The following is a 10,792-nucleotide window of genomic DNA, read 5'->3' as shown; positions in this document are numbered from 1 at the left end:
AGGTTTTGGCGTTCAGAGTAAAACTCCGACTGAGTTTCATTCAGACCCATAAAACTCACCGACGCTCTAAAGTCACTTTTTCTTTTTTCTTTTTGTAATCGGTGACGTCGGACTCTTCAGTCCTGCTGTTTTTAATTAAAGCGTTATTTAATCAGGTGGTCTCGCTGAGCTCGAGATTCATAATCAGACAAACACACAATCAGCAAAGTGAATTAACACAACCAGGAAACATGGAATGGAAACCATTACAAGGAGAAGCATCAAGTAATTAAGTCTGAGCGTTTGTTTCTTTTAAAAGGTGCAGAAATGTGAAGTTCAGCAGCTGCTTCGCTCTGCACTTACAGGATGCAAATGATTAAATAACCTTTAATTTAATATCATGACAGAACGAAGACGAGCACAAAACGTCCTTTTATCAACACGATTGAGCTGAAGTGAAGTCGCAGCAGAATCTCTCCATCATCAGGCGTTGAGCAGCACCGAGGAGTTTGATTTTAATTCACAATCCGTCCAGACAAAGTCCTCGGTTTTATATCAGAGCCCAGGATTCCAGGCTTCAGCATCCGAGTGGAGAACTCCATGTTCTTGTTCTTTCCTGCATTTAAACATGTCTGTGATTAAGAAGTGATGCTTGGAAGTCATCAGACTGGAGACAGACGAAGCCGGAGGCGTCTGAAGATGTGCAGAACAATAAAGTCAGAAGAATCCTGTTCTTTGGCAAAAACCACAAATAATTCATCCACAATGACAAAGACGTGAAAAAAGTTCACAGAAGCTGTAAACTTAAAAATAGTTCTATTTTTAATATAATTTAATATAATATATAATTATAAATACTTATATATATATATCTGTATCGCACGGCGACAAAACAAGAAAAATGAGACACAAAATGACAGAAAGGAGAAAATAAATGAGACCAAACGTTCCTGAGGAGACACAAAAACAAGCTGGAAAACGACAAAAACAAGACAAAACTCCCAAAACTAAGAAAAATACGACAACAAAAAGAAATCAAAGAGACAAAACTGTCCTCAGGAGACACGAGAGAGAGAACCGTGTGGAGTTTATAGAAGCTGAATAAAGTCAGATGTTCAGAGGATGTGGCGACGAAGTGACGACGAAAAGACAAAACTGTCCAAAAGACGCACGAGAGAATTAAAACGAGACACAAAACACAAAAAAGAAGAAAAACACCCAAAGATTTACTGGAAATATTCTGTATCATCGTCATTTTTGTCTTTTTTTGTCTCTTTGTGTCATTTTAGCATCTTTTGCATCATTTCTTGCCTTTTTGTGTCATTTTTGTAAAATTTTTATGTATTTTGTGTCACTTTTGTGTCTTTTTGTGTCGTTTTTGCATCTTTTTGTAACTTTTTTTGTATATTTTGTGTCATTTTTGCATCTTTTTGTAACTTTTTTTTGCATATTTTGTATCATTTTTGCATCTTTTTGTTGTTTTTTCCTGGTTTCCGTTGTTCTAACTGAGTCATACTGACAGTACCTCTGCGTTCTCTCTCCTCCTTCGTGTTGTTCTGGTTCCGTGGAGCTGCAGGACTTTAAGTTGTAAAACATTCGTGGGTTAAAATGAGACATAAAGACCCAGAAGCAGCAGCCTGGAGTTCAGCCTGCTGACCTGCTGGAGGTGAAGAGTTCGAGCCCAGAAGCTTCCTGCTGCGAGCTGCAGCCGCTGCACCACCGCGCCGCTTCTTGTATTCATGCATTTTTTATGTGTGATTTCTTATTCAGAAACGTCCTCGTCGTCTCCCGAGGTACAAAAAGTCAAACGATTGAATGCACAAAGAAGAAGAAGAAAAAAGCAGGAACATCATGTAATGTCCGGAGCACAAGAGGAGAAATATTAAAACTTCTTCTCCCATTCAGGACAAGAACAATTTCATCTTCGCCGCCTCGGGATGTTGTGATCAGCCGCCGCCACCGCCGGGTTCTCGCCTCAGACGTCTTCAGAATCGTCCCGCTGCTGCAGATCAACACGTTCAAGGACAGCGAAGGCGGCTTCGGCACGCCGAGACAATAGCCCGAATTAGGCGACGATTATTTAATTTGATATCTATTAATCTTGTTGTAGCCGTGGCTGATGTAATCCTCCTGCTCCGATCCACAGGATGAAAGGATTAAACTCCTCTTTAAAGATTTATCAACTCTCCTTGAGGATTACGGGAGCCGCCGTCTTATTAAAATCCGGGCCTGTGTTTGCATTTAAGCATTTTATCTCCCAGAAAATATGCTGGACGGCACGAAGATCCCGGCGAGGAGTCAGAAAAAAGGAGTTAAAACACCGCAAGAAGTTCTGGTGACAGAGGGAGCCGGAGCAGGAGTCTGTATGTGGCGCTGTACGTACGTCAGGAAGGGTTCTGGTCTGACCGAGTGTTTGGGCTCAAAATCCACTTAGTTTAAGTGAAACCACAGAACACTGGTTCTTCTCTGCTCCTACCAACAGTCAGTCAGTTCATCGGTTCTTTTCCTAAATTGTTTAAAACGACTTTTTCTGTCATTTTAAACAATCCAAGCACAGATCTGCTGCTCGTCAGAGTAAAACTATGAATGTTGGATTTATTTTGTCTCATTTGTTCCTTAACTGGCCTCAAAAAGTCACAAATCAACAGTTTGCATGGATCTGTTTGAGTTAAAACGCCTTACAGTCTGAATTCTCAGTTTAAAAATGGAGAACAAATATTTATAGATGGTTTGGGCTAAAACGTACCAGATGTTGACCTGCTGTGAGTAGAACCTCAGAACACTGGTTCTGTTCTGTTTCCACCATCAGTCTGTGTCGAGTCATTTAATCACTGTTTTCCTAAATTGTTTAAAATGACATTTTCTGCCTTTTGAGGCACCAAAACTACTTTTGGTTGAGTTTTGACACCAAAACTACTGGAGCAGGTTTTTGGAAAAATGTCTGAAGCTTCTCCAAAAACATTTGAATCTTCTGAACCTGAAAACTAACAGCAGGTTCAAAAAGTGTTTCACCTTCTTTTAAAAATCACCAGAAATTACTCAGAAATGTTCCTGTTTGTCCTGGATGCTGAGAGAGAACGTGTACTAGTGGTACCGGCACCAGAACCAGGTTTAGTTTAGATATGATGTCATTAAAAACCAAAGTACAGACGTAGTACGTAGCCATGTTTATTCATGTTTGCAGTAAAACTACACGTTCATCAGCCCGCGGCCCGTCTGGACAAACCCTGCAGGGAAAGCACTGATCAATAAATAAAATGATTATTATTGATCACCAAGGTTCTGGTCAGTCAGAAACAGGACTAGTTTTAGATTTTAACACATATTTATGGAGTGTTTGGGCTGAAACGTACCAGAAATCCACAGAAAGCTGGTTCCTCTCTGCTTCCACCAGTTGATTTGATTGTTTTTCTAAATATGACATTTTCTGTCGTGTTTTCCCTCCGAGCAGAGATCTGCTCCTCTTCAGTGTAAAACTATGACTGTTGGGTTTATTTGTTCCTGAACTGCACTTAAAAAACTCTCAAACTGAACCGTTTGCATCGAGCTTTCTGAGTTCAGACGCCTTCTAATATGAATTCTCTGTTTAGAAATGAAACGCTGCTGTTTAATTGTAAAACGTGATTATTCCACCTGCTGCGGTTTAAAACACGTTGAGCTCTAGACGCTCTGAACGCTTTGAGAAGTGAGCTGCCATTTGTTATGTTTTTCACACAAAGGTGCAGACACCGCTGAAGTACACTCACATCAACTATTTATTTAGCTCGTTACAGTGATGGAGTGAGTCGGTTTTATCACTTCCAGCCTCTTCAGCGAGTGACGAACACGTTGGTGTTTACGGGACAAACAGAGCGAAGACGTGCAGAGACACAAAACACTGAAAAGAGATGACGTAGGATTCCTAAAGTCTGGTCGTTGGAATCAAAAACAAAAATCAAAAAATCAGCGAAACAAATCCTCAGAGACGTTCTGAAGACGTTTTCATTTGGTCAAACTGAGCTTAACCGGACGTTCCTCTGAAAACAGTTGACTTTGTTTATTTGTTTTTAAATTTTGGCAGCATTTTTCATTTTTATCTGAACACTTTCAGAGGAGACCAGCTTTACCTTTACCTTTACCTCCAGGAAGCTCTTGTTAGCTTAAAAATGTGATTCATCTGACACAGGGGAGACCAGCTTTACACAACTATACTACGGCTGTGGTTCCTGTTTGTGCCACAAGGTGGAGCCTCTCGTCATTTCAGTTTAAACTAGCAGGAAGCATCGAGGCACCACGAGTGTCGCTTAACGACCTCTGAGAAGCTCTCGTTAGCTTTAAACGCGATTAATCCAACACATGAGAGACCAGCTTTATAAAACTACATTACGGCTGTGGTTCCTGTTTGTGCCACCAGGTGGAGCCTCTCGTCGTTTCAGTTCGGTCATAAGTCTAGTGTCACTTAACGACCTCCAGGAAGCGCTCGTTAGCTTAAAACGTGATTAATGAGAGACCAGCTCTGTATGAAATGAAATCAAAGACATTTCAGTGTTTTCAAGTGTTTTCTTTGTAAAATAAACGTCGTCTGAATCTGATTGGACGCTCGTGTTTGGTCTCTTCCTGGATTTAAAATCAAACCGACACGACAGCTCATTTAGAAACTTTCTCTCATATTATGAAAACAATTCATGTAAATATGTTTCTGAAAATATTCGAGGTGTGAAATAAGTTGCTGGATGTTTAATTACATGAACAATGTTTTAATTAAAATAATTATATTTTACAGCTGATTTAAACACAGTAAAGTCGTGTGATTTTACAGTCAAACACTGTAAAAGAATAAATCACTATTTGTTAAAATACAGACTTGATCAGGACGTAGTCTACAGTTTCTGACTGTTTATATGATTTTACTGGTAGTTTAACTGAGTGGGGATCATCTGTAAAGACAAAAAGTTCTTTGTTAAAAGAAAGTTAAAGCATGTCAGTGGTTTTCATGGTGTGACTGATTCGTGGAGCTGCTTCACATCTGAAGTCATGGAAACCTCGGATTTTCTGTGATTTCTTATTAAAAAGCTGCACAAACGTGTTGCGTGATGCAACGACGAACTAACCGGAGGCGGAAAAGTCAAGTTTGTTTGGAGGGAAACCCTTGTGCCAGATGTTGCTTCAAAAAACAGAATGATGGAAAAAAGAAAATGGAAAAGCAAGAAGAAGTAAAAGTTGGACCTAATAGAGCAGAGGACAGTGAAGCTGGCTCACACACTGAGCTCCATCCAGCTGTCCTGGTTAGTTCTGGTGTCTCTAATGTTTAACTTTGGGAGGTTTAGTTGGTTTAGTGGTTGTTAAACTGGTCCGTGTGGTTCTGTGTTGCAGCAGCAGCAGCTCCGTCCTACAGAGTAAATCTTTGCTCAGCGTTGCTGCCAAGTACATGCCCGTCCTAATGCACGAGAAAAGCTGTAAAATGTTAACACGCTGCAGCCATAAATCCGGAGTGGACGACCCCTCTGTGACTAAAGCGCCATAAAACCCGGCTTCGGCGAGGCCGCTCCGACTCCTGCAGCCGCTTCCAGAACTCAGCACTTCACTTTTTGTGCTGACTTTAAACATCGGTACGGCGTCGCCTCAGAAAACGGGTCACCGTCGCAGGTAGCGGCGCGCAGATGGCGAAACCCAACGTCTTTCATTTATGCGCTGCTCATTTGTTCCGGATCGCATTCGTATGCGAGCCGAGCGTCGGGTTCTGCTGCGAGAGCGCGAGGACGTCGTAGCGGCGCCATGGAGGAGCTCCGGTCTCCGAGCTGTCAGTCCGACCTGAAGCAGCATGCAGTATTCATGGCGACGCACGGAGACGCCTCGCCGGAGCTGCCGGTGTGAGACGGAGTTCACTTCAACAGGGATGCTAACAGAGAAGCTGCTCTGAGCCACAGTCTTCATCTTCAGCTCTGCCTTCTGATCATGATGTAACGTCGACGTCTCCGGCTAAAAGAACAATCGCTGCCTTTCCCAGAATGCACCGGGCAGAGACCAGCGTGGACACATCGCCGCTTTAACCCCGTTAACACCCGCCGCCGGTCGCCTGGCAACCGCACAATTACAGGATTGACATGGTGGAAATGTGGAAATAAAATTTAAAAAAAACAGGATGTTCAGCAGCAGCCAGAGAAAGTAGCTGTGAGTGTAGAAGACGTGGTGTTTGTTCCAACTTATTGTAATCAGGTTGGACCAACGAGTTTCACTGAATGAAGTTGAGATAACTCATGTACATGAAGCTAATCCAACAAAATCACTTTTTTAGTTGCACTCAAAAAAAACAAAAAAAAACAACACTTCTAAACATGAATGTAGAAAAAGTGGTGTCTGCATGTTCTGGTTCCAGCTTCATCAGGTTGGACCAATGAGTTCTGCAGGAGAAAATGAAGTAGATTCAACTCGTGTACATTAAGTTTGTCAAACTAAATGACTTCAGTTACACTAAAAAAAAAAAAAAACAACTCTTTGAATGACCAGAAATAAAACAGTCTGATGATCTTCAGCTTCATGTGCTGATGTTAACTCAACATCATTTGTTTGGGTTCATTCAATTTATTCCCAAGTGCTGAGTCCAACTTCACTTCATCAGGTTGGACCAACTAGTTTTACACAGAAAATAAAGCTGATTGAAGTCAAATAATTAAAGTTGGTCCAACTAAAAGTTAATCCAGAAAACAACTTAACTAACATATTTAACTGCACTAGAAATAAATGAACTTAATTAAATTAAGTATTTCCAAGAGATGAAATAACTTTCTTCCATCATTAACCCATTCTGTTGGTCCAGCATATTGAACCGACTGGTTCTACAGGATTAAACTCCAACACAACAGTTTGCTGCTGGACGGCTGACTGGAGCAGATGTGACACTGAGTTTATGGGGATTTCTCATTTAAAAAGCTGCACAAATGCGCCGTGTGATGCAACCACATAATGACTGCAAGTGAAGAAGTCAAGCTGGTGTTATTAAAGCTCGCTGTGGCGTGTCACTGGCTCTAAACTTTGCTGCGCTGCTCTCTGAAGTCGGCCGGAGTGACATTTCCAGACTCTTTATCAGCTGAACGTCTGGATGCTGAGCTCTTCTCGCCTCGTCGCGTCTCCTCGTCGTCACCTCCGAGCTGATGATGATGACGGACGCCTGGAAACGTTGGTCGTTCATCATCGGCCGGTCCGTCTGAGCCCGGCCGTGACGTCTCCACTGTACGCCGTGTCACAGTGAAATATTACAGCAGGAGCTTCAGGTGGAAACGGAGACGTCAGCGGCGCCTTATCTGTTAGCTGTACAAAGCAGATAACACGCTTCACACTCCATCAGCATCTCCCCGTATCGCAGCACAGGAGATTTCTTTACATTAATATTAACAACCAGCCACGATTTGTTCTGAGAAAGACGAATCTGCTCCTCACTGATGTATTAATATGTCAAACAGCAGCAGAACCGGGACCTGAAAGACCCGATAAGAGGCAGCAGGTTATTGTTTCTAAAGAGTGTCAGATTGGTCCTTTAATTTTTACCAAAAACTCATGTTATGAAATCAGACGTCGCCCTGAAGCAGGAAGGATGTGATGGAGACATTATCCTCCAAAGTTAAAGTCTTTCTGGTGACTGTTGATGTGCTGAGCTGCACAGAAAAGGCTGCGATCAATTTGTGCTAAATGATAATTGTGATACCGAATGTGACCTTGGAAGACGTCCGTGTGATCTGATGGGAGGCTGGATTCAGTTTGCAGTCACAAAATTAACTTTAACATGGACTTTATATAAATGAAGCTGCTGCTCAGATTGTTTGTGATGTTCACTGTTTACTGTCTGGTTCCTCCTCAGCGTTATGTACTGAAGAATGTGCCCACGGACGCTGTGTGTCTCCTGATACCTGCCAGTGTGAACCCGGATGGGGAGGCCTGGACTGCTCCAGCGGTGAGTGCTGCTAATCCACTAGCCTCATGCTAACCGACCGTTAGCATTCTCCTTCCTCCTGTTCTGCTGTCTGTGTGCTGCCATGTTCCGAAAATGCTGCTCGCTTTGTGAACCCTTGTACGTATTGGAGATGATGAGTCTGGATGAGTTTTAGTGAGTTTTAATGATAGTTTTCCTACAAATGTTCCACCAAAACAATCCCTATTCTGCCGGGGCACCGTCCCTGCATCCCGGGCTGAGCAGCGCTTCGGTTTAAAGGAACAACTCGGAGTGTTTTTGAGCCTCTGTAGCAGAATGAGTGGACGGAAAAGTCAAGTGTTGCTGTGAGTTTGGAGCTAATTTTATTCAACCTGCATCATTTTTCATCTCATTTATGTCATAAAACGCCTCATTTGTTCGTGTGCTGTGAAGTTTAAGACTTGCTCTGTAGATTAAAGTTATTCATAATGTCGACTGACACTGGATTTAAAAGTCAGACACATTTGATTAAACACTTGATATTCTCTTTTAAAACAAGCACAAACATTTCAAACATACAGATTTAAAAACACATTTAAGGAGGAAAATCTGCCCAAAAACGCTCCTAAAAGTCGCATCTATCGACGGTTAGACTATTGTTTCGTACCCTGCAGTCCGAGCCGTTTGCACAGCGTCTTTCTCCCTTTTCGCTTTTTCTTTTATTTTACAAATCGAAGCTTAATGTGCACGAATCAGAGCTGCAGCATTAATAACTGCTGACAGTTTAATGATGGCAGATTGACATTTTAAAGCGTCTGTCTGTAACCTTCTGCGGCGATAAAAGGCGCTTTTTCTCCCGGCGAGGCTCATCTCCGAACTAATCTGTTGTAGGTAAATAAAGAGACGTTTAATGAGCCAGAAGGACATCATCATTTTCCTGCTCAGGTAGTTTAAATTCCAGTTTCGGTTCATTTTTAGGGCACAGAAACAGTTGAAGGCGTCCGCAGAGCCATAAAACCGTTTAAGTGACGTCATCATCTACAGGAGAAGCAGAACATGCAAACACAAACCTCCAGAGGTTCAAACACGATGACGTTTGTGCAGAACGTTCGGTTTTCTGACGGTGGATGAACTGAAAGCTGTCAGCTGTGGAATCTGAGGCCGAACCAATAAGATGTTTAAGGAGCAGAAGTTGTCGTGACACCGAACAGATGTCAAAAGTTTTATTGTTAGATTTCCCAAACGGCTGCTGTCTCAGTGTTTAATATTAAAGGACTTTATGTCAAACCTGAACTCTGCTGCAGAATAAATACGGCATCACGTCTGAGTCCGCTGTCTGTTTATGTCAAAGCAAATTACACAAGAAAAAGAAAAAAGTTTGATTCATAACTTTAAAGTTATTCAAACATAGAAACGCATCTCGTTTCTTGATCAATCTGCCTGCAGGCCGACATAACAGGAAAATATGTCGTTGTAGCTTCAAAATATGTCATTACAGCATAAAATATATCTGGAAATAACATAAAAATCTTGTTAATACAAACAAGTAGTAGTAATGAAAACCTTATTATAGCCGGAGCCTGGAGAGATGTGAAAATATCTCGACATGACGTGAAAATATTTAGTAACATAAACATATATTGTCATGATTAAAAAAACCAAAAAAAACGTCACGTAACATGAAACTATCTGGTTTTAGCACAAAAATATCTTCTTTTCCGTCATTATATTCTCGCTGGAACTTGAAAATAATTCATCATGTTGTGAAAATATCTCGACATAAAACCAAAATTATAATCATTACAACAGGATCTTGAAAAAATGTGAAAACATCTCGTTATAAGATGAAAGCATCTCGTTCTAACATGTTGTGATGCAGACAAACCTTTGACATTACGTAGAAATATCTTGTTATAACACTAAACATCTCCTCATGACATGAAAACATCTCGACATAACGTGAAACTGTCTGGTTGTGATGTGACGGCATCTCATCATCACGTGCTCGTATCTCGTTATAGCTTCAACACTTATCATGAGGAATGTGCTCTAACGTGAACCCGTCTCTGTGTAACATGAAACTATCTGGTTGTGATGTGAGAATGTGACGGACGGTGATCCAGAGGAGCTGCAGAAAACAGGCCAGTCTTTGTCTTGATCGTTTTGAAGCTTCAGGTTTCAGGAAACAGAAGTAATTTCAGAGTTACTGACCAGCGGCTCTGCATCACATTCAGCTCAGCTCCGTGGTTAGGAGACGGTTTTAGGTTTTAAATGAAGCCGCTGCATCTCGCTGTGAGTTTATTTCCAGTTTATTCCTCTGCTGGGCTCTGCTTCAGTCTGAGAGTCTGGTCCTGGTCTCAGCACGACGAGGAAAGGTCTCGTCATGACATGAAAATATGTCGACATAATATAAAAAACATTTAGTCAGGATGTGAAATGTCTTGTGATGACCTGGTCATATCAGAGGATCATATCAGAATGGAAACATTTCTTGTTATTTTTAGAAAAATATCTGAAAATGTCCATCATCATGTGAAAACATCTTGTTTTACCGTCAGAACATCTCACCGTAACCTGAAAATACGACATGAAAATATCTCATCATCATGTTATGACACAACAATATAAGAAGATGAAAATATCTTGTTATACGACAAAAACTGATTTTTTATCATCTGAAAATGTCTCAGCGTTGTGCAGAATTGACATCATGATGTGAAACATCTCGCTTTAATGTGAAAATATCTGGTTATGTCATGAACATATTTCACTGTAACTTGAACATATCTTGTTTACCATGAAAATATTTCATCATCACGTGAAAACGTCTCGTCACGACAAAACAATACACGACGATAGTATAAGTAGATGAAAATATCTTGTTATACCATAAAAATAGAGTTTTTATCATTTGAAACATCTGGTTGT

The 10,792-nt window shown here is 41.2% G+C and overlaps 1 protein-coding gene across 1 annotated transcript in view; it reads left to right on the top strand.

Moving 5' to 3' along the window:
• LOC103365825 (multiple epidermal growth factor-like domains protein 11) overlaps positions 1 to 10,792 on the top strand; it is a 110,058-nt gene that overhangs the window by 17,294 nt on the left and 81,972 nt on the right. Inside the window, exon 5 of the mRNA XM_008293372.1 lies at positions 7,814 to 7,906. Coding sequence (XP_008291594.1) covers positions 7,814 to 7,906 — 93 coding nt within the window. The remainder of the gene's footprint in view (positions 1 to 7,813; positions 7,907 to 10,792) is intronic.

Source organism: Stegastes partitus, unplaced genomic scaffold (genome assembly GCF_000690725.1).
Source record: "Stegastes partitus isolate 25-593 unplaced genomic scaffold, Stegastes_partitus-1.0.2 Scaffold878, whole genome shotgun sequence".
Lineage (NCBI taxonomy): Eukaryota > Metazoa > Chordata > Actinopteri > Pomacentridae > Stegastes > Stegastes partitus.
Note: the sequence above shows the minus strand (reverse complement) of the source record. Positions and strands in the feature narration are given on the sequence as shown.